The sequence below is a fragment of the Aquarana catesbeiana genome, linkage group LG02 (genome assembly GCF_042186555.1).
Source record: "Aquarana catesbeiana isolate 2022-GZ linkage group LG02, ASM4218655v1, whole genome shotgun sequence".
NCBI classification, from domain to species: Eukaryota; Metazoa; Chordata; class Amphibia; order Anura; family Ranidae; genus Aquarana; species Aquarana catesbeiana.
In genome coordinates, this window is record NC_133325.1 from 660,566,803 (window position 1) to 660,591,322 (window position 24,520).

The 24,520-nt window shown below is 42.3% G+C and overlaps 2 protein-coding genes across 2 annotated transcripts in view; one reads left to right on the forward strand and one right to left on the reverse strand.

Moving 5' to 3' along the window:
* SRR (serine racemase) overlaps positions 1–949 on the reverse strand; it is a 22,454-nt gene extending 21,505 nt beyond the window's left edge. Inside the window, exon 1 of the mRNA XM_073616610.1 lies at positions 169–949. The gene's annotated coding sequence lies outside the window, so the exon portion shown is untranslated. The remainder of the gene's footprint in view (positions 1–168) is intronic.
* SMG6 (SMG6 nonsense mediated mRNA decay factor) overlaps positions 72–24,520 on the forward strand; it is a 507,574-nt gene continuing 483,125 nt past the window's right edge. Inside the window, 2 exon segments of the mRNA XM_073616608.1 lie at positions 72–291; positions 16,863–18,516. Coding sequence (XP_073472709.1) covers positions 207–291; positions 16,863–18,516 — 1,739 coding nt within the window. The 5' untranslated portion in view covers positions 72–206.

The window sequence follows — 24,520 nt, forward strand, 5'->3', positions numbered from 1 at the left end:
GCGCATGCGCAATACACGCGGTCGGACTTTTTGACAGGACACCGTCCGTACAATAACATGGCCACGCCCGCACGTCACTCCGTACAGTCACGTTGAACAACACAGTGGTCATGTCTGTATAGCGTCAGGCATGCGTTTTGGACCAGCGGGCTCGCCGTCGTCTCATACCTCACTTCTTGTTTTGATTCCTGGCGGTCGCTGGTAAGATGGCGGCGACGTTGGAGAGGGTTAGGATTTCTGCCTCTGAATTGCGGGACTTGCTGGCAGCTGGGGAAAGCGCGGGAAGCCGAGGTGAGTGGAGAAGGAGAGCGCGAGTCCCACCGGGGTCCCGCCTGCCTGGAGGGGTCACATGACCCCTCACAGCACAACTTACCCTGTGAGAAGGGGTGACACAGGGACGAGGGGACACAGTGCACAGACCAGGAGACAGGGGCTACCGTGACACCTTCATACTAGGCAAATAATAAAGAGGAAGAGAACCCCTGTCATCTCTGTCCCATTGGAGTAATCTCTCTCTCTTTTTTTTTTTTTTTTTAACTTCCTGTCTCATAGCTACAGCAGGAAGTGAGAGCAACTCACTCTGAGGGAGTCCCAGATGTAGTGTCCCCATTGGAAGATTTCTCCTCTATTCCTGTTCTGGTGACAACCCAAAATTGGATATATCCTTTCACTCTTGGTAATAGAGTTCACCATTGCTCCCGACTGTCCCTGATTTGGAGCAATGTCCCTCATTCCTCCTCATTTTGGTCTGATCTATATAGATGTGTGTGTAAAATGCACTTTTTATCTATCAAGTGTTTTCTAGCGCTAAACCTTTCATCTGATATCTAAATTGCTGCATTTGTAAATTCCAAAAGACAATATAATGGAATAGTAGTGGTAAATAAAAGCATTTGTGGGTTTAACCAATCTTGTGTGGTTTTTTTTTTTTTTTTTTTTTTTTTACAATTCTCCTTTTAAGGGGGTGTGGCAAGGGGTGTGTCTTATGCCTGTGTACTTTTGCTGATAGGTGTGCCTCATTCCCATCTGAAAAAGTTGGGAGGTATGAGTTCACCAGGACAGATGGAGAGGGTGAATCTCCCTTAGGCCCCTTTCACACTTGTGCAACTTCAAAGTCACGCGATTTTACCGCCATGATTTTGCCGCGATTTGGGATCAGTACTACTTTGTACGACTTTGCGACAACTTTGGCATTAACCAATGAAAACATACATGGTGTGAGGCAATTCCTTTTCCTGCCATTCCTGTAAGCACAGCTTGTGCTTACTAATTCGTACTGCAATCGTGTCTATATATTCAGGTACGATTTGCATGCTACTTGAGGGTTTAACATTGAGGTCTATGGACATCAACTCGCATGGAAGTTGGACCAAAGTAGTGCAGGGACTACTTTTGAAGTCGGCACGACTTAAAGTTGTGCCAATATGAATGGTAGTCATTGAAAATCCTGGAGAATGACTTGTCATGCGATTTTGCAGTACAAAAACATGGGACAAGTCGTATAAGTGTGAAAGGGGCCTTAGGCAGGGCTGGACACCTGGGCTTTTGTGGTTCACTGGAGGCATTCGGGTAGCTACGCTGCCGCCCAAATGCTTCCACACACCCCGCGTGCCAATTCCCGCCCCCCCCCCCCCCACCCAACCGCGCTGTATTTTGGGCGTTGCTTGTCCATTTGTGTTCCTGGACCTGGCATAGTGAGTGCTGCCCGATAAAGGGAAGGAGAGCGGATATGTGTTATTGTTGCTGACCCAGAAGTGATGAATGTAATGCGGTGCGATTTGCATTACACTCAGTGGAGCACAGGAGAGACGTGGAGGGTCTTTTAAACTCTGGGTGTCTCGTTAAAGAGAAACTGTTACCAAAGAAATCATCACATATTGAACTCTTTGTCCCCATGTGATGGGAAGAAAAAAAAAAAAAACATTTTTTAATTGTAAAAAATTTAAAGTTACGCTCAAGTACAGTAAAACCTTGGATTGCGAGCATAATTCATTCCGAAAACATGCTTGTAATCCAAAGCACTTTTATATAAAAGCAAATTTCCCCATAAGAAATAAAGGAATCTCAGATGATTCGATCCACAACCATTTATTCATAAGTCCTTCAGTTTATAGTCCATATAAAAAGATTAAAGCAATGTGATAGGTTGTGTAACCAGAAAATGTCCAACTAAAAATGGCAGCCTCCACAAGGGGATTAGAAGCAAAATCCAGCAGAAGGTACAGTGTATAAAAGAGAAGAGAGGCGCCACTAAGTGTAGCAATATGGTTACATTTAACCACTTACAGACCGCCCGCCGTTGTTATATGCCGGCTGTTTGAAGAGGAATATTGTTATGGCAGCAGCTAGCTGCCATAATCCCAGTATCCTCTTCAGTGGGCGGTCCACTTTCAGATAAAAGTGGTCTCTGCGGCAGATTCGCCGCAAGATCACTTTTATCGGTGGCTGGAGAGGGCCCCTCCTGCCACGCTCCGGTACCCTGCGCCGCTTTACCGGAGCCGATCGTGTCTACTCCTGTCTCCCGGTATGGAGCTGAGTGAGGGGAAGATCGCCCCCACCTGTCTCCATACCATTGCAGGGCGGAAGTGACTTCAAAACGTCACTTCCGCCCATAGCTCTTAAAGAGACTTTTTTTTTTTTTTTATTGCATTTTAGTGTAAATATGAGATCTGAGGTCTTTTTGACTCATATTTAAGAGGTCCTTTTTTTTTTTTTATTACAGGGGATATTTACATTCCTTGTAATAGGAATAAAAGTGACACAATTTTTATTTCTTTTTTTAAAGAACAGTGTAAAAATGAAAAATAAAAGGTAAAATAAATTAAGAATTTTTTTTTTTAAATGCACCCCGTCCCACTTGAGTAGCACCTGCATATGAAAATGGTGTTCAAACCACACATGTGGTATCACAGTGATCGGTAGAGCGAGAGTAGATCTAGCCCTAGACCTCCTCTGTAACTCAAAACATGCAACCTGTAGAATTTTTTTAAATGTCGCCTATGAAGATTTTTAAGGATAAGTAAAAGTTTGTCGCAATTTTGAAGCGTGACATGTTGGGTATCAATTTACTCGGCGTAACGTTATCTTTCACAATATAAATAAAAATTGAGCTAATACGGTGTGACAAAGTATTGACTGCCATTTATTCTCTAGGGTGTTAGGAAAAAACAATTTAATATTTTTTTCTAGCAAAATAAGCCGATTTTAACTTGTAAACAATAAGATTGAAAAATAGGCCCGCTCTTAAAGTGGTTAATGAAGGTACAACATTTAGCTAACAGTTTAACTAACATGGTTGACGATTAAAACAGACACATCTAAGTACTGTATGCAGGCATCCGGTCTAAAGCTGTCCACATAGTCTATAGACCATCCTCCGCACCACCGGCTCTCTCCGCTGTCAGTCTGCGATTTGTGACTGGGAAGACTACCCTGCAATAGAGCGATCTGAAAGCGTGGCTTGAAGCACTCGTGGAAGGAATGACATCGATGGCGGTGCGGAGGGCGTTCTATGTGGACAGCTTTACCCCGGATGCCTGCATACTTAGATGTGCCTCTTTTAATCATCAACCATGTGAGTTGGTAAACATTGTACCTTCATTAAATGTAACCGTATTGCACTTAGAGGCGCCTCTCTTCTCTTTTATACTCAATTGTGACGTGACGCTACATGTATATCAAGACATCGCTTGTATATCAAGTCACAATATATATAAAAAAAATGTTTGTCTCCCACAACGCTCTCACATCAAGTTACTCAATTCAGTTTTTTACTGTACATATAATCCCCCCCCTAAAAAAAATATACACACGCGTTGGGACGCCTGTGCTTGAAAACATTGATTGTGATACACGTTGCCAGGTTTTACAAGTTTGTTACCTATTTACTCGGTGCAACCCCCGGCTTTTATATTTCACCACCCAAATTAACTTGAATGCGTTTGTTACTGCAATTTTGTTTCCTAGACCTTTGTGGTAATATGTTGCATAAAAAAATTGGAAAGTACTACAATTTTTTTTTTTCTCTAGGGCAGGGCTCGACAAATCCCATCATCATTGCATATAAGAAAAGGGGTTTTGTCGTTGGAAATAAAGCTGTGTTAGTTAAAAAAAACAAAACAAAAAAACTAGCTCCTCACTTTTTAGCTGGCTTTTATATTCAAAGCAAAGTTCTCAAGCCCTGCCCCTAGGCCCCATTCACACCTGCGCATTCTGGGGACACATGAAAAATGCGAGTCCTGCTTGTGGTGCCATAAATTGTTAACCAGTTGCCACTCATAGGAAGTCCTATGACTTCTAGAGTTTCAGCGGTCATACCGGAACGATGCAGATAATGCTCTTTCATATAGTAGTGTTTCGAAGGGCTATACCGCCGGCCACTTCAACAGGCAGCAGAATGGATCCCCCCCCCCCCCCCCGCCACTATTACCAGACTCTCCTGTCTGAGGAGCCTGGTAATGATGCAATTGTTTCAGTCCCATTCACTAGGAAGAGTGGAAGGAACACCGCTCTTTGTTGTCAGAAACCAGAAGCAACAAGGTTTTCATCACTTCTGGTTTTGGTTGGTTTGTTGATCGGCTTGTAAACCACCTGCCGCCCGCTAACAGTAAATATACAGCGGGCGGCAGGTACAGTCATGTATGTGACAGACCTTCTTCCTGGTTTGGGGCGTGCACCTGTGCTGTGATTGGACACAGCATGAGTTTGGCGTCATATTTTGGCCAATGATTTAGTCTAAAACCTGCTGATCGATTGTGTCCCATCACAGAGAGTTCTGTGTGTTTACAAACACACAGAACTCTGCGTACATAGAAATAACGATCTGGCTGTCTGTTCTCCCTGAAAAGCTGGGAGAAACAGCCAGATCAGAAAGTAAATGCAGCACACATTATACTTGGTAGGAACACAGTTAACCCCTTAATTGTCCCTAGATCTTAACTCCTTCCCAGCCAGTCTCATTAGTACAGTATTATCACTGATTACTGTCAGATTGCCTGCCACCACACTATCATAGTCTCACTGTAAGTTGCTTATCACCATCTTTACAGTATAGCGTCTATCGTATCTATATCTATAGATAGATATATGGAAAATATAAAAAAATCGATCTTGGTTTGATCAGATGCTTTGGAGGCCAGAAGAGATATCTGAAGTCTGAAAAACTTCAGATTTCTCCATAAAACGGACCTGTCATGGCCCGTGCTTTCACAAGGGATCCCTCATTGTGACTGCAGTAGAGTTTTTAACAAAAATAAAGGCAAGTGTTAAATACACTTAACCACTTGACGACCGCCTCACGCAGATATACTGCGGCAGAATGGCACGGGCAGGCAAAATCACGTACCTGGTATGTGATTAGAGGTCGACCGATATGGGTTTTTCTCTGGCCGATGCCGATATTTACAAATCGCGGTGGCCGATGGCCGATATGTGATGCCGATATATTAGGCCGATTTTTTTTTTTTTTTTTTTTTTTTACCTTCATCTCATAAAATCTAAGACCCCTTTCACAATGGGGTGTTTTTCAGGCGCTTTTGGGCTAAAAATAGCACCTGTAAAGTGCCTGTCAAACGGCTCCCCTGCAGTCTCAGTGTGAAAGCTCGAGTGCTTTCACACTGAGGCGATGCACTGGCAGGATATTAAAAAAAGTCCGGCAAGCAGCATCTTTGGAGCGGTGTATACCACCACTCCTGCCCATTGAAATGAATGCGCACCGCTGTCGAATCGCCTGTAAAGCGTTTTGGCAGCGGCGCTTCAGGGGCGCATTTAACCCCTTCCTCGGCCGCTAGCTGGGTTATAAGCGACCTGCTAGCAGCCGAATAGCGCCGCTAAAATGATGGTAAAGAGCCGCTAAAACTAGCAGTCTTTTACCGTCAACGCATGCCCGCTCCAGTGTGAAAGCAACCTTCAGTGATACGGAAATTTTTTTACATTTAAACATTTATTAAACAAAACAAACCTCCAATCAGTTCACTTGTATGTAGAATTTAGATAAAAAAAAATATAAAAAAACCTCTCTTAAATATTAAATACACAAAAACAGGTAATCAAAACTTCTGGATGGAAAAAAAATGGGCTAACTTTACTGCTTAGTTTTTTTTTTAAATTTATTAGTGTATTTTTAAAAAAAAAATTGCATTTGAAAGACCGCTGCGCAAATACCGTGTGACATAAAATATTGCAACAACCGCTATTTTATTCCCTAGGGTCTCTGCTAAAAAAATATATATATATATATAATGTTTGGGGGTTCTAAGTGATTTTCTAGCAGAAAATACAGGATTTTTACTTGTAAGCAACAAATGTCAGAAAAGATTTAGTCTTTAACCACTAGACATCCGCGCTGTGGCCGTCATTCCCGGGAGGACGTCATATGACGTCCTCCCCTGTGCACGCTCGCGCAGGGAGACTCGGCTGATCACCGATCTGAGTAAGGGGCCGGTCCCGGCCCCTTACCATGTGATCAGCTGTCAGCCAATGACAGCTGATCACATGATGTAAACAGGAAGATCGGTAATCGTTTTTTTTTTTACTCGCGCTGACAGCGCGAGTAGAGAAAAAAGCCGATCACCGGCTCAGATGTCAGGGACATCGGTCCCGAAGTGGAAGCACAACACATTCCTCATCAGTGCCACCTAACAGTGCCCACAGTGCCACCTATCAATGCCCACCTGTAGTGCCAATCAGTGCCACCTGTCAGTGCGGCCCATCACTGCCACCCATCAGTGCCCATCACTGCCGCCTCATCAACGTACATCAATGAAGAAGAAAAAGTACCCGTTAAAAATTTTTTATAACAAAATATAAAAAAAATTTTTTTTTTTTAAAAAAAATTCAGGTTATTACATTTTTTTAACAAAAAGTAAAAACCGCAGAGGTGATCAAATACCACCAAAAGAAAGCTCTATTTGTGGGAAAAAAAATGATAAAAATTTCATTTGGGTACAACGTTGTATGACCGCGCAATTGTCATTCAAAATGCGTTAGCGCTGAAAGCTAAAAATTGGTCTGGATAGGAGGGGGGTTTAAGTGCCCTGTAAGCAAGTGGTTAAATGGTTAAACTGAGAACTTCTACACACGGAATTGAGTTCATTCATAAGTGTAAACATTGTATCCTTCAGGTTCTTTTTATCAGATTTGGCAGGCTGCCCAGAGAGGGGGAGAAGTCGCTTCACACAGGCAACTGGCATTGACTTCTATTACAGAAGTCTTTTGCAAGTCGCGCTGAAGCTATATCGGCTTTTTTTATCAGCACAATCGGCCGATGCCGATTAAGTAAAAAACACCAAATATCGGCCGATATATCGGTCGACCTCTATATGTGATTGCCTTTCCGCGGGCGGGGGGTCCGATCGGACCCCCCCCCCCCTGGTGCCCGAGGCGGTCGGCTTTGGTCTGGCAGCGATCAGAGATGAGGGGGAGGCCATCCATTCGTGGCCCCCCCTTCGCGATCGCTCCCAGCCAATGAGAATCTTCCCCTGCCTCTGTGTAGTACACAGAGGCAGAGGAAATTATGTCATCTCTCCTCGGCTTGGTATTTTCCATTCCGGCGCCGAGGAGAGAAGACTGCAATGTGAGTGCACAACACTACACACACAGTAGAACATGCCAGGCACACATTACACCCCCCGATCACCCCTCCCCCCCGTCACACTGACGCCAAGCAGTTTTTTTTTTTCTCTGACTACTGCATGGTGTCAGTTTGTGACAATTAGTGTGGTAGGGTAGTTAGTGGTAGCCCTCTTTAGGTCTAGGATACCCCCCTTACCCCCCCTAATAAAATTTTAACCCCTTGATCACCTCCCGTCGCCAGTGTCGCTAAGCGATCATTTTTCTGATCGCTGTATTATTGTCACTGGTGACGCTAGTTAGGGAAGTAAATATTTAGGTTCGCCGTCAGCGTTTTATAGCGACGGGCCCCCATATACTACCTAATAAATGTTTTAACCCCTTGATTGCCCCCTAGTTAACCCTTTCACCACTGATCACTGTATAACTGTTACGGGTGACGCTGATTAGTTCATTTATTTTTAATAGTGTCAGGGAACCCGCTGTATATTACTGAATAAAGGTTTAGCCCCCTGATCGCCCGGTGGTGATATGCGTCGCCCCAGGCAGCGTCAGATTAGCGCCAGTACCGCTAACACCCACGCACGCAGCATACGCCTCACTTAGTGGTATAGTATCTGAACGGATCAATATTTGATCCGATCAGATCTATACTAGCATCCCCAGCAGTTTAGGGTTCCCAAAAACGCAGTGTTAGCGGGATCAGCCCAGATACCTGCTAGCACCTGCGTTTTGCCCCTCCGCCCGGCCCAGCCCACCGAAGTGCAGTATCGATTGATCACTGTCACTTACAAAACACTAAACGCATAACTGCAGCGTTCGCAGAGTCAGGCCTGATCCCTGCGATCGCTAACAGTTTTTTTGGTAGCGTTTTGGTGAACTGGCAAGCACCAGCGGCCTAGTACACCCCGGTCGTAGTCAAACCAGCACTGCAGTAACACTTGGTGACGTGGCGAGTCGCATAAGTGCAGTTCAAGCTGGTGAGGTGGCAAGCACAAGTAGTGTCCCGCTGCCACCAAGAAGAAGACAAACACAGGCCTGTCGTGCCCATAATGCCCTTCCTGCTGCATTCGCCAATCCTAATTGGGAACCCACTACTTCTGCAGCGCCCGTACTTCCCCCATTCACATCCCCAACCAAATGCAGTCGGCTGCATGAGAGGCATTTTCTTTATGTCCTCCCGAGTACCCCTACCCAACGAACCCCCCCAAAAAAGATGTTGTGTCTGCAGCAAGCGCGGATATAGGCGTGACACCCGCTATTATTGTCCCTCCTGTCCTGACAATCCTGGTCTTTGCATTGGTGAATGTTTTGAACGCTACCATGCACTAGTTGAGTATTAGCGTAGGGTACAGCATTGCACAGACTAGGCACACTTTCACAGGGTCTCCCAAGATGCCATCGCATTTTGAGAGACCCGAACCTGGAACCGGTTACAGTTATAAAAGTTAGTTACAAAAAAAAGTGTAAAAAAAAAAAAAAAAAAAAATATGTAAAATAAAAAAAAATAGTTATTGTTTTATTGTTCTCTCTCTCTCTCTCTCTATTCTCTCTCTATTGTTCTGCTCTTTTTTACTGTATTCTATTCTGCAATGTTTTATTATTATTATTATTATGTTTTATCATGTTTGCCTTTCAGGTATGCAATACTTTACCGTTAACTGTGTTTTATTGTTAACCATTTTTTTGTCTTCAGGTACGCCATTCACGACTTTGAGTGGTTATACCAGAATGATGCCTGCAGGTTTAGGTATCATCTTGATATCATTCTTTTCAGCCAGCGGTCGGCTTTCATGTAAAAGCAATCCTAGCGGCTAATTAGCCTCTAGACTGCTTTTACAGGCAGTGGGAGGGAATGCCCCCCCCCCCCCCCACACACCGTCTTCCGTGTTTTTCTCTGGCTCTCCTGTCTCAACAGGGAACCTGAGAATGCAGCCGGTGATTCAGCCAGCTGACCATAGAGTTTATCAGAGACCAGAGTGGCTCCAAACATCTCTATGGCCTAAGAAACCGGAAGCTACGAGCATTTCATGACTTAGATTTCGCTGGATGTAAACAGCGCCATTGGGAAATTGGGAAAGCATTTTATCACACCGATCTTGGTGTGGTCAGATGCTTTAAGGGCAGAGGAGAGATCTAGGGTCTAATAGACCCCAATTTTTTTGAAAAAAAGTACCTGTCACGACCTATTGCTATCATAGGGGATATTTACATTCCCTGAGATAACAATAAAAATGATTAAAAAACATAAAAATGAAAGGAACAGTTTAAAAATAAGATAAAAACAAAATCAAAAAAATAATAAAAAAAAAAAAAAAAAAAAAAAAAAGCACCCCTGTCCCTCCCTGCTCTCGCGCAAAGGCGAACGCAAGCGTCGGTCTGGCGTCAAATGTAAACAGCAATTGCACCATGCATGTGAGATGTCACCGCAAAGGTCAGATCGAGGGCAGTAATTTTAGCAGTAGACCTTCTCTGTAAATCTAAAGTGGTAACCTGTAAAGGCTTTTAAAAATGTATCTAGTTTGTCGCCACTGCACGTTTGTGCGCAATTTTAAAGCATGTTATGTTTGGTATCCATGTACTCGGCCTAAGATCATCTTTTTTATTTCATCAAACATTTGGGCAAGTGTGTTTTAGTGCATTAAAATTTAAAAAAGTGTGTTTTTTGCCCAAAAAATGCATTTGAAAAATCGCTGCGCAAATAATGTGTGAAAAAAAAAATGAAATGCCCACCATTTTAATCTGTAGGGCATTTGCTTTAAAAAAATATATGTTTGGGGGTTTAAAGTAATTTTCTTGCAAAAAAAAAAAATGTTTTCATGTAAACAAAAAGTATCAGAAAGGGCTTTGTCTTCAAATGGTTAGAAGAGTGGGTGATGTGTGACATAAGCTTCTAAATGTTGTGCATAAAATGCCAGGACAGTTCAAACCCCCCCCCCAAATGACCCCATTTTGGAAAGTAGACACCCCAAGCTATTTGCTGAGAGTCATGTCGAGTCCATGGAATATTTTATATTGTGACACAAGTTGCGGGAAAGAGACAAATTTTTTTTGCACAAAGTTGTCACTAAATATATTGCTCAAACATGCCATGGGTATATGTGAAATTACACCCCAAAATACATTCTATTGCTTCTCCTGAGTACGGGGATATCACATGTGTGAGACTTTTTGGGAGCCTAGCCTCGTACGGGACCCCGAAAACCAAGCACCACCTTCAGGCTTTCTAAGGGCGTGAATTTTTGATTTCACTCTTCACTACCTATCACAGTTTCGGAGGCCATGGAATGCCCAGGTGGCACAACCCCCCCCCAAATGACCCCATTTTGGAAAGTAGACACCCCAAGCTATTTGCTGAGAGGTATAGTGAGTATTTTGCAGACCTCACTTTTTGTCACAAAGTTTTGAAAAAAGAAAAAAAAAATGTTTTTTCTTGTCTTTCTTCATTTTCAAAAACAAATGAGAGCTGCAAAATACTCACCATGCCTCTCAGCAAATAGCTTGGGGTGTCTACTTTCCAAAATGGGGTTATTTGGGGGGGGTTTGTGCCACCTGGGCATTCCATGACCTCCGAAACTGTGATAGGCAGTGAAGAGTGAAATCAAAAATTTACACCCTTAGAAATCCTGAAGGCGGTGATTGGTTTTCGGAGCCCTGTACGCAGATAGGCTCCCAAAAAGTCCCACACATGTGGTATCCCCATACTCAGGAGAAGCAGCTAAATGTATTTTGGGGTGCAATTCCACATATGCCCATGGCCTGTGTGAGCAATATATCATTTAGTGACAACTTTGTGCAAAAAAAAAAAAAAAAAAAAAAAAAATTGTCACTTTCCCGCAACTTGTGTCAAAATATAAAATATTCCATGGACTCAACATGCCTGTCAGCAAATAGCTTGGGGTGTCTACTTTCCAAAATGGGGTCATTTGGGGGGGTTTGTGCCATCTGGGCATTTTATGGCCTTTAAAACTGTGATAGGTAGTGAGGAGTGAAATCAAAAATTTACGCCCTTAGAAATCCTGAAGGCGGTGATTGGTTTTCGGGGCCCCGTACGCGGCTAGGCTCCCAAAAAGTCCCACACATGTGGTATCCCCATACTCAGGAGAAGCAGCTGAATGTATTTTGGGGTGTAATTCCACATATGCCCATGGCCTGTGTGAGCAATATATCATTTAGTGACAACTTTTTGTAATTTTTTTTTCTTTTTTTTTTTTTTTTTTTTTGTCATTCAATCACTTGGGACAAAAAAAATTAATATTCAAATGGGCTCAACATGCATCTCAGCAATTTCCTTGGGCTGTCTACTTTCCAAAATGGGGTCATTTGGGGGGGGGGGGGGGTTGTACTGCCCTGCCATTTTAGCACCTCAAGAAATGACATAGGCAGTCATAAACTAAAAGCTGTGTAAATTCCAGAAAATGTACCCTAGCTTGTAGACGCTATAACTTTTGCGCAAACCAATAAATATACGCTTATTGACAATTTTTTTTTACCAAAGACATGTGGCTGAATACATTTTGGCCCAAATGTATGACTAAAATTGAGTTTATTGGATTTTTTTTATAACAAAAAGTAAAAAATATCTTTTTTTTTTTTCAAAATTTTTGGTCTTTTTCTGTTTATAGCGCAAAAAATAAAAACTGCAGAGGTGATCAAATACCATCAAAAGAAAGCTCTATTTGTGTGAAGAAAAGGACGCAAATTTCGTTTGGGTACAACATTGCATGGCCGCGCAATTAGCAGTTAAAGCGATGCAGTGCCAAATTGGAAAAAGTCCTCTGGTCTTTAGGCAGCCAAATGGTCCGGGGCTGAAGTGGTTAAATTAAATAATAAAAAAATGTAAGAAATGTAAAGCGCCCCTCACACCCCCCCCCCTCTCTCTCTCACTGGCAACTAAGAACGTGCGTGTAGGTCCCGCATGCACATGTAAACATGTGAGGTGTGGCCGTGAGTGTCAGAGCATTAATCCTAGCACCAGACCTCCTGTGTAACTCTAAACTGGTAATCTGTAATGGCTTTCAAGGCATCGTCTGTGGAGATTCTTGGGTACCATTGTTTGGTTTTTGGTTTACAAAATTTTAACCACTTGACTTCTGGAAGATTCAACCCACTTCATTACCAGGGTGTGCTATTTTGTGCTATTCAGTACTGTGCTACTTTAACTGACAATTGCACGGTCATGGAATGCTGTACCCAAACAAAATTTTATATCATTTTTTCACACAAATAGAACTTTCTATTAGAGGTATTTGATCACCACTGAGGTTTTTTTTACCCCCATTTAAATTGGAACAGACGGAAAATTTTGAAGAAAAAAGAATATTTTTTTTACTTTATGCTTTAAAACCTATCCAATAAAAAAAACTTCTAAATTTCCTCATAAATTTAGGCCGAAATGTATTCTGTTACATGCCAAAAAACCTAAATTGTATATTGGTTTATGTGAAATCAAGTCGATTTAAATAACTAGTAAAAAGGCTTGATTAAAATCATAATTTTTAAAGAGCAACTGTCCTCTGTCCCTCTGTGGCTCCTCCTCTGACTCGCTGTTGACTCACCGACAGTCTCATTGACTTTAATGGGACGGCTGGTGATACGGCAGTGACACAACAAGGTGAGGCACATGGCGGCAGCAGATGAGTGGATGCCCGCTAACGGGCACTGCCATGATGGATCTGAAATGACAGGTGCTCTTTAAATGTAAGGACTCATTCTTGCTGGTAGTTACAATCTTTAATATTTGCAAACCAAATGAAGGTTCCCTATTTAGAAAAATAAGCTGTCAGGTTAGTAAAACAGCAATATCAATCATAGTTTGTAGTGTACATAGATTTGCAAAACAATGGGATAAAAGGAATATTCCTGAACTGTGTTTTATCTCATGGTTACTGTGAAATTGTGTGAAAAGCTTTTATTAATTGAATGAGTTAACCAAAAATGTAAACATTGCAGGATATACAGCCTCATGCTACATAACTAAGCTCCATTTCATGCTGAATAAATTAAATTATTAATGTATCTTGAATAGAAAACTATCATTAGATTAGAATAGCGTATATCAACCGAAATACAGCACCACATCCCGGATTGCATAGAACAAAAAGAAATAGAGTAATGGGACTTTTAGATGCTGAAACCTCCTAATGGAATAATATGACACAGTGATGTATAAAAATAAAATTTTATTAAATGCATTAAAAATGTCTTAAACACCTGTAAACAGCCCCTACAACAAGGTGAGCAATTTCCTCAATAGCCACAAAATTGTGTAATCATCAACTATGATAAACACTTGGGACCAAAGTATGAGAAAAGAGACACGGGCTGTGAATCTTTTCTCATACTTTTGGTCCTGAGTGTTTATAGTGCGGTGGACAATCTGACACTATCTGATGCTGGAGGGGAGAGACACACACACTGACATCACCAGTGACACTAATATATTGATCAGTGATAATACTATATGCTGTGACTGTACTAATGACACTGGCTGGGAAGCGGTTAACATCTAGGAGCAATCGAGGGGTTAACTGTGTGGCTAACAGGTGTAAAGTGTGCGGTATGTGCTGCCTCTACTTATCAATGCAGCTGGTATTTCTTCCTGCTTTTGTAGGGAGAAAAACACTGCCACATCTCTGCTTTGTGTACAGAGCCCTATGTTGGTAAACGCAGGGCTCTGTACTGTGGTTTGCTAAGCCGATCAACATTTCCCGGCTAAATACCGTGTGATGTAAAAAATGGCAACGCCCACCATTTTATTCTCTAGCCATCTGCTAAAATATATATTTGGGTGTTCTAAGCAAACAAATTATGATTTTTACATGTAGAAGAGAAATATCAGAATTGGCCTGGGTAGCAAGATGTTAATGGCACCTTAAATGCGGTAAAACACGTAAACCAGAACGCTGCAAAATGTTACATGGGCTACTTTGGAGTGTTGTGTGTAGCTGTAGCACACAAAAATCTGCGCATTTGTAAATGGGGCCTAATGGGGTCAAAGCCATAAAAACCTGACTGGTATTCTAATCCATCTCTGCTCTGTCCAAAACTAAAAAGAAAGCCTTGCCTTTTGGTTTGGGTAGAAAGCAGTCCATCCTTGTTTTGCAAACTTTCTAACTATAGTTTTCACTCCGTCCGATGACAGAATTGCATAAAAAAAAAAAAAAATCTATTTCGTAAGTGGTTGTAAACTTGTACATAGAACAACTGAAGTGACTGGCCTCGGGTTATACACTGAGATGAAACCAATCCTCCTACATAAGTTGTACTGGTTTATCTTGTTTACTGAAGCTCTCTCCCCTCCACAGTCGTCAAGGTGTACAGTTTACACAGCATCTGTGAACTTCAGAAGGCGGGGGGTGGGGATATGATGTCACACACTGCACTGCATAGGACAGGGAGCTGAGCGTAATCTGAGGCCTGAATGAAGAGAATGGACTGCCCCCCCCCCCCCCTCCTCTATGGAGCCTCATGGGAAAACATGCACTGCTGAGGCTGTCAAGTCACAGGCTGTGTGATGGAGCACCCATCCTCAATTACTTGAAGTCAGCACAACCTGTCAGAAGTGACTTGTGCAGATAGCAGAAGAGTGAGGCAGCAGACAGAAATCGCACTGCTTTAAATAGAGGCAAGTACACACTATAGAGGGATGTGCTTTGTTCGTTTTCACATTAGGCATTTACAACCACTTTAAAAGAGTAGTAAAACCAGACATTCCCAAATCATCTTGCAGAACAGTTACTTGATGAGAGATGGTTGGCTCAGCCTTCAACAGGAAACGCAAAGCAGAAAGCAATTCCCCTTCCTCCCCCCTCATCCTCAGTTGCTTTTTGTTTCCAATCGTCCAGGAGTACACTTCGTCAAGTTTTTATTTCCCCTGGCTCTGATAATTATGATTGATGGACCCCCTCCCCTCAGACATCTAGGTCCTGTGTTCCTGGTCAGGTTGCTTACCTGAGGGGTTTTTCCCTAAAGACATGTGCTGGACCTTGCTGCTTGACTGGTGCAGGTAACTCCAGCAGCTTGTTGATTTTTTTTTTTTTTTTTTTCGGCCTGTTCCTTCTGATGCGGGCAGTGGCACCGGTGGTCATCGGTTCCCCTGTGGTGTTTGTTCCCACATTTTTTCCAGTGATAGTGTTTCTGCCTGGGCAGGTCCCCTGTGTGGTAGGCTGAGGACCAAGATAATGCCTGCTCTGTCCCCACAATAGGTCATGACACTTTCTGCTTTGAAGGATGTTCACTTCCTCCCGGCCACTTGAAAGTATGGGCATCCACACTCTGGTGCCTGTCTATTTTAGGGTTTGATTGCCGGGAGGTGCTATCATCGGGGTGGCATCGGACCCCTACTAGGGAGACTCTCTGGTTTATTAGTGACCACAGTGAACAAGACAGAGTGATGCAATGCCTTAAAATGTTGAGTTTCTATCAGAACAGAAATAAAGGAGAAACCTTCCATTGGGGACACTTGTGACTTCTACAAAAGAATTTTTTCTAATTTTGGAGAGATTGCTCTCGTATAATTTTTATAGCTATTATAGAAAGTGAAGGAAAACCTTTCCAGCATGTTGTGTATATATTCCTCACTCAATCCAAAAGTAAGGAAAAAAATGTCGCTTGTGTATAATTGTAAGTTTTTTTAAATCTATAAGCTTATTACCATCAACTTTTCCTTTTTGGTGGATTTCTCCTCATGTCCCACACCAGGGACAGGGGGTCTGATGGGAAATACTTTTATTCAGTTGGCAACAAAATGACATTGAATTAGGGAAAAGGTTGGAACTGCTTTTTCTATTGTGGGCCCCTATATTTCTTGTAAACTACATCTCCAGGATAAAAAAAGCCTGGCGACTTGTGACTTTTACTAAAACAAGGATAAATAGGTGCCAAATCGTTTTATTTAAAACTTTTTTTGCTGTAGAGCTCCAGTGCTTTGCTGCAAATTTTGTTTGACAGATGAACACTGCAAAAACCCAGGCAGTCAGTCATTAGCACTGAGCTCAGGGAGGAAATAAGGCAGTCCCCATGGGGCCTTACATTCTGACTCTGGGCTGACATTTCTGCTTTGACAGGGAGAGTATCAAATTAAAATTTATGAAAACTTCATGTTATAAACTAAGTTTTTTTTTTTTTTTTTTTTTTTAAATTTACCCCAAAGATTTACACTTTGCTTCATTTACAGAAGTTGTATTTTAGTATTGTGTTTCTTCATGACTGTATGTGTACTGTATATGTGGTGGTGTTCGCATTTATCTAAGCTCCAAGAGGTATTACAGTTTTGCTGTTTTGTTGTTTAGGGACTGTAAAGGAGATGAAGGAAACCCGACAGAGGAAGGACAACAGACGTCCAGACATTGAGATCTACAAACCTGGCCTATCAAGATTGCGAAATAAGCCTAAACTGGATTTTTCTGAAAATGGAATCAATCACACTGAGGGTCTTCAAAGCGAGAAAGCAAATGACAGTGAATCTGTTGTTAATGGGATAAACTTATCTGCTGCCTCTAGAGATCACATTCGGGAGGAGAATGACATGGAGCATGATGGACCAGAGACTCCGGATCGAAAAAGTGCCAAGAGAGCCAAAAAGCCAGATCGGTTGATTTACCAGCCAGGAAGACGTCTTCAGACCCCTGTGAAGGAATCCCTAAGTGACGTGACAGAAGATATTGTAGGAAAAACCGAACAACTGAAAATTGTAACTGAGGAAGGCCTTGTCAATGCAATCAAAAGTCACAAGCCTCCTCTAGAAGATGGCAATAAAGCTACCAAGAATGACAAATGCAAAAGATCAGAAAGAGAGAAAAATAACAGGACTGGTGAAGAAACCTATTTATCAAGACAAGGAAAGGAGGAGTATAAGTCTGGTCAGACTAAACGGTATTCCCATTCAGACAAGCGAAGAACTCGCACACGAACTTGTAGCACCAGTTCTGCTGGAAGCAACAATAGCAGCGAAGAAGGGGTTTTGGCAGAGGTGAGTAAGAAATGTCAAGAAAGAGAGAAGAGTACTGGAGATCGGAAAGAAAAGATACTTTCAAAGAAACAGAAATCGTTGTCTTCGACAGACTCATTTGAGGAAGATTACGAGTGGTTGGATGGAGCGAAAGCAAGTAGGATCAAAGTGAAAAAAAGACAGGGATTCACTGATGGCTGCCCAAGCAAAGCTGATAGCTCCAAGAGCCGAGACAATTATGAATTGAATAAAGAATCAATACATCGCCATAACAATGAAGAGAACAGGTCCAGGAGATTTGGGGAGAGATCTACTTACAAATGCAACACTGATATGGAAAAGAAGGAGCCGAGAGAAAAGTCAGCTGAACCAAAGGGCAAAGGAAGAGGCATTCTTATTCTTCCAGCCAACACAGACTTATCCAACACTACTGGAACACCGGAACTAAGCAGCACCAAGCCACTTCCCATCGTTTCCACCAAAGGTGTCCGTGGTAGAGGGCGTGGTGGAGCTAACCGGCGTCTATGGGACCCGAACAACCCTGAGCAGAAGCCTGCTCTTAAAAATCAAAGCCCTCAGCTTCATTTTCTGGACACGGATGATGAGTCTGCTCCTTCTTCTCAGAGTGATAGCTACCCCTCTGTTCCTCTGACATCTTATTACAAATTTCAGAACTCTGATAATCCATACTACTATGGCCGTTCACCATATGGCTATGGTAGTTATACTGTGCCATTTTCCATGAGCCCAAACAATGGCATCTATCCTGGGACATATTACCCAGGATTCTCAGCTCAGTCAGGGCAATATGGCCCTAGCTCATACACTGGGAGCCCAATAATAGCTGAGGAAATTGAACAGCAAATGAGAACAATGCAGCAGCAGGAGCTTGGTCATCTTTTGCGAATGGCAGATAACCAGGAGTTACAACTCAGTAATCTTCTCTCCCGTGATGGCATCAGCTCAGATGGACTGAATAAAATGTCTTTGCTTAGGTGAGGTACATTCATATGTTCTGCATTTAAAGATCTTTTTGGCCTTATTCTGATAGTGTCACTTTGTATTAAAGCAGTGTGTCCAGCAAGCTTTTGCCAAGCATTTGTAATGCTTTAGGCAACCTTTAAGCAGGTATGTTGAAGCCTTTAATGCAATGTTTTCTCAACTCCAGTCCTCAAGGCACCTAAACAGGTCATGTTTTCAGGCTTCCAATTATTTTGCGCAGGTGATTTGATCAGTTTTACTGCCTTAGTAATTACCATAGCTGTTTCATCTGAGGGAAATTCTGAAAACATGACCTGTTGGGGCACCTTGAGGACTGGAGTTGAGAAACACTGCTTTGTGACACTAAATGATATCCATTATTCTCTGAAAATAATTTGTTCATATCTGCTACTTTTATTCTATTTTTCATGAAATTGTTTCTTACTGTGTTTTTCTGCCTTCTTGTAATATCCTTTTGTGAGCTCCCAATCCTCTCCTTTTCCCTTTTTACTTTTGTTTGGAACAAGCAGTGCGCATTCATTGGGGTCATTTGCACCGCTCTATGCACACTATAAATCTCGTAGTACATAGTCCATCTCAGGAGTGAGCCACAGAAGGTGGTTACATTCCTACATGCAGTGGGACCATGGAGAATGAATGTATCAACCCTCTAACAAGAAGTCCAATTACAGCCATTTAAAAAAAGGAATTTGGAGATGTGGAGGATGCTGATGGCAATAGTAGGTACTTTTGCGACAAGAATGCATATAATTTTAAACCAGAGTTTAGTGTTACGTTAAGATAGACTTTTTAGTTCCAGTATGGGTATGTTAAGCAGATTTTAATGGGAGTGCTGACTGTTGCTTAACCACTTAGACTGCCCCATGTACAATAACTGCGGCAGGGCGGCCCTTAAGCGCAAGATCACGTACCTGTATGTGATTCCTGTTGTCTGCTCTGTGGTGCGCGCGGCGCCTGAGACGCCCTTTATCTGTGATTGGACACAGCAGGAGCCAATCAGCAAGTCCAGCGGACCCGCCGATCGTTCGTAGAAGAGGCAGAACGGCGGTCTGCCTATATAAACAAGGCAGATCACTGTTTTGTCACAGAGGAAGAGAGAGATCTTGTGTTAATGCTAATCAGGAACACAGATGTCTCTTGCCTTCAATCATTCCATCCCCCACACAGTTAGAAAGCATTCCCTAGGAGCACACTTAACCCTTTGATCACCCTTAATGTTAACCCCTTCCCTGCCAGTGTCACTTACACAGTGACCATGCATTTTTTTTTAGCACTGATCACTGTATTGGTGTCGCTGGTCCTTAAAAAGTGTCACTTGGTGTCAGATTTGTTCGCCGCAATGTCGCAGGCCCACTAAAAATTGCTGATTGCCGCCATTACTAGTAAAAACCAATAAAAAAAATAAAAAGTCCATAAATCTGTTCCATAGTTTGTAGATGCTATAACTTTTGCACAAACCAATGTATACTTTTTAGGATTTGTATTTATTTATTTTTTTTTTTACCAAAAACATGTAGCAGAATATAAATTGGCCTAAACTGATGAAGAAATTTGATTTTTTTACATTTCTTTTTATTGGATATGTTTTATAGCAGAAAGTAAAAATTAATTTTTTTTTATTTTTTCAAAATTCTTTTTTTTTTTTTTTTTTTTTTTTTTTTTGTTCATAGCGCAAAAAAATAAAACCCACAGAGGTGATCATATACCACCAAAAGAAAGCGCTATTTGTGGGGAAAAAAGGACATCAATTTTGATTGGGTACGGCGTTGCACGACCGCGCAATTGTCAGAGCATTGCAGTGCCGTATCGCAAAAAATGGCCTGGCAAGGAAGGGGGTAAAACCTTCCAGAGCTGAAGTGGTTAAACAAGTAGTTGGCAAGCTTTAGCAGGCATTTAACAAGCTTCCTGTGATGTTGAAGCCTGCTAGCTGTTAATTTTAAAGCGAGTCAGCTCTCCCATTAACCAACTCCCCTTTACTACAGTACAGGTAGTCAACCCCCCCTGTCCCGAATTACAAACTTCCGACTTCCATATGACTTACAAATAAATGGAGGGCAACCAAAGGAGGTGAGAGGAAATCTACCCCTAGGAAGGGAAATTCATTCCTGAGTTATGGGGGGGAAGAAGGTATCTCCACTGAAGTTTTATCACCAATCCTTGTTTCCACAACAACACAAAATCTTCAAAATCCAATTGGCACAGGAAGTGAGCTGAAATCTTCTGAACAGGGGCACAGACAGCAAAACAAACCTTACAAGGGTGTTAACCCTTACCTATGCTAGCTATCAAAAACGTAAAAAAAAAAATTTTTTGGCTGAAATTGCACTTAAAAAAATTTACCTTTTCCAATTTGCATAAAAATTCAACTTAGAGGAGCTCCAGTCATTTTGGGGTTTATTAAAAGCCAGCAGCTACATAAACTGCAGATGATGACGTTTTAATAAACACACACTTACTTGTCCCAGGATTCAGCGATGTGCTCACCCAAGCCGCCCCTTCCCACGGGCTCTCTCCCAGGCGCTGGCATTTCAACTATGGGCATCCAGCTGGGGCCGCTTGCGGCTTCACAGCCAGGTGCCCACTGTTCGTGCATGAGTCGCGTTGCGCCTACTGAATGGTTTGGCAGTCATCTGGGATCTGTAATGTGTCCCAGAAGACTGCAAGGAGGGAGGGGGAATGGCGACCTGAGCGGAAGTGGGAGCGGGTACGTGTCAAAAGTAGGTACTCCCACCCCAAAAAAAAGACCTGCCAAATGTGGCAGGGGAGGATTACTTAAAGCAGAACGTCCCCTTTTGGCTGGAGCGCCGCTATAAGAGCAGACCTATAGAACCTGTTTGTATACAGGGACTACCTGTATAGGGCACAGGAATTGATTGATGGATAATGGGTTATATACAGCTACCTTCAGACGATTGAACACCGGCAAAAGCTTTGTTGGGTCTGCCTCCTAGTGTCCACATACATTATATTACCATAAGTATTGGGACACATGCCTTTACACGCACATGAACTTTAATGGCATCCCAGTCTTAGTCCATAGGGTTCAATATTGAGTTGGTCCACCCTTTGCAGCTATAATTGCTTCAACTCTTCTGTCGACATGGTTTAGGAGTGTGTCTGTAGGAATGTTTGACCATTCTTCCAGGTAAAAGTCATACTCAAGATGTGGCAGAGTTTTGTAAAGTGGTAGAATTTGTCTTATTGCTTGAGTAAATACCCATTTTAATGCATGCTAATAGTCTAATAGCTTTGCTTGATACAGTTTTGCATTGTATTGCTAAGTCTGTGATCTACTGGACCCCCAGTTGTTTTGCCATCCTGGATTCCCCCAAAGTTTCTCCCATTAGCGAGTAACTTTCGTTCATATTTTTAGCTCTCAAGTGCATTAGTTTACAGTATTAACATTAAACCTCTATATTATTTATTAATAAATAAACCTAATTGGTCCCAGGACACAGCTTTGGGGTAAGCGATGACAACTCCAGGCCATTCTGGGTACACCCTATTTATCGCCACCCTTTGGATGCTCCCTTGTAACTACTTTTCTATCCAGGTAATACTCTGTGTCTGCCAACTGACCTCGATTTCTAAATTAAGTGTTTGTTGGGGACTGTATCAAATTCCTTGGCAAAATTTAGATACACCATGTCCACAGACATTCCTCCATCTAAATGACTGTTCCCTTCCTCATTGAATGTTAACAGATTGGTCTGGCAAGAGCGATCTTTCATAAATCAATGCTGATTACTACTAATGTTTTCATATGCAAATTCTTGGATATAGTCCCTTATCCCCTCCAATAGTGTATATTAGTTACCAGGTATATACAGTCAGGTCCATAAATATTGGAACATCGACACAATTCTAATCTTTTTTGGCTCTATACACCACCACAATGGATTTGAAATGAAACAAACAAGGTGTGCTTTAACTGCAGACTTTCAGCTTTAATTTGAGGGTATTTACATCCAAATCGGGTGAACAGTGTAGGAATTACAACAGTTTGAATGTGTCTCTCACTTTTTAAGGGACCAAAAGTAATGGGACAGATTAACAATCATCCATCAAACTTTCACTTTTTAATACTTGGTTGCAAATCCTTTGCAGTCAATTACAGCCTGAAGTCTGGAACGCATAGATATCACCAGACGCTGGGTTTCATTCCTGGTGATGCTCTGTCAGTCCTCTACTGCAACTGTCTTCAGTTCCTCCTTGTTCTTGGGGCATTTTCCCTTCATTTTTGTCTTCAGCAAGTGATATGCATGCTCAATCAGATTCAGGTCAGGTGATTGACTTGGCCATTGCATAACATTCCACTTCTTTCCCTTAAACTCTTTGGTTGCTTTCACAGTATGCTTTGGGTCATTGTCCATCTGCACTGTGAAGCGCCGTCCAATGAGTTCTGAAGCATTTTGCTGAATATGAGCAGATAATATTGCCCGAAACACTGCAGAATTCATCCTATTGCTTTTGTCAGCAGTCATATCATCAATAAATACAAGAGAACCAGTTCCATTGGCAGCCATACATGCCCACGCCATGATACTACCACCACCATGCTTCACTTATGAGGTGGTATGCTTTAGATCATGAGCAGTTCTTTTCCTTCTCCATATTCTTCTCATCCCATCACTCTGGTACAAGTTGATCTTGGTCTCATCTGTCCATAGGATGTTGTTCCAGAACTGTGAAGGCTTTTTAGATGTTTTTTGGCAAACTCTAATCTGGCCTTCCTGTTTTTGAGGCTCACCAATGGTTTACATCTTGTGGTGAACCCTCTGTATTCACTCTGGTGAAGTCTTCTCTTGATTTGTTGTCCTTCACACACCTACCTCCTGGAGAGTGTTCTTGATCTGGCCAACTGTTGTGAAGGGTGTTTTCTTCACCAGGGAAATAATTCTTCGGTCATCCACCACAGTTGTTTTCTGTGGTCTTCTGGTGTTGCTGAGCTCACCGGAGGATGTTAAGGATGTTCCAAACAGTTGATTTGGCCACACCTAATGTTTTTGCTATCTCTCTGATGGGTTTGTTTTTTTCAGCCTAATGATGGCTTGCTTTACTGATAGTGACAGCTCTTTGGATCTCATATTGAGAGTTGACAGCAACAGATTCCAAATGCAAATAGCACACTTGAAATGAACACGGGACCTTTTATCTGCTCCTTGTAAATGGGATTATGAGGGAATAACACACAACAGGCCATGGAACAGCTGAGCAGCCAATTGTCCCATTACTTTTGTCCCTTTAAAAAGTGGGAGGCACATATACAAACTGTTGTAATTCCTACACCGTTCACCTGATTTGGATGTAAATAACCTCAAATAAAAGCTGAAGGTCTGCAGTTAAAGCACATCTTGTTTGTTTCATTTCAAATCCATTGTGGTGGTGTATAGAGCCAAAAAGATTAGAATTGTGTCGATGTCCCAATATTTATGGACCTGGCTGTATATCTTGGCCCTTTTCTAAATGTGCTTTTAAAGCACTCTTATTTTCCTCAGTGTTTTAATATTTCTAGAATTTGATCCCATTTAATATCTTGTTGTATAGAGCGCAGTTTAGAAAAGTTGGCTCTTTTGAAAATCAAGTGCTCTTACCCTTGTGCCTCCTTTTACCTATGATTTTCTGCTGAATGTAATTACTCTGATCGCTGTTTCTTAAAGAGGAGTTCCAGCCTGGGGAACAAAAAATGAGGTCAGCAGCTACAAGTACTGTAGCTGCTGACTTTTATTATATGGACACTTACCTGTCCAGGGAGCCCGTGATGTCAGCACCCCAACCGATCTTCGGATCGGCTGTCCGGTGCAGCTGCTGCCATTTCTAGCAAGGGAACCTTTTCAGCTTCACAGCCAGTTCCCTACTGCGCATGCGCGAAGCGTGCTGCGCCTTCTAATTGGCCCGGCAGAGGAAGGAGGAGGGGGTTCGCGGCCCAGTCTCCCAGAAGTGGGGACAGGGACTTGTCAAAAACAGATCCCCTCCCCCCTGAAAGGTGCCAATTGT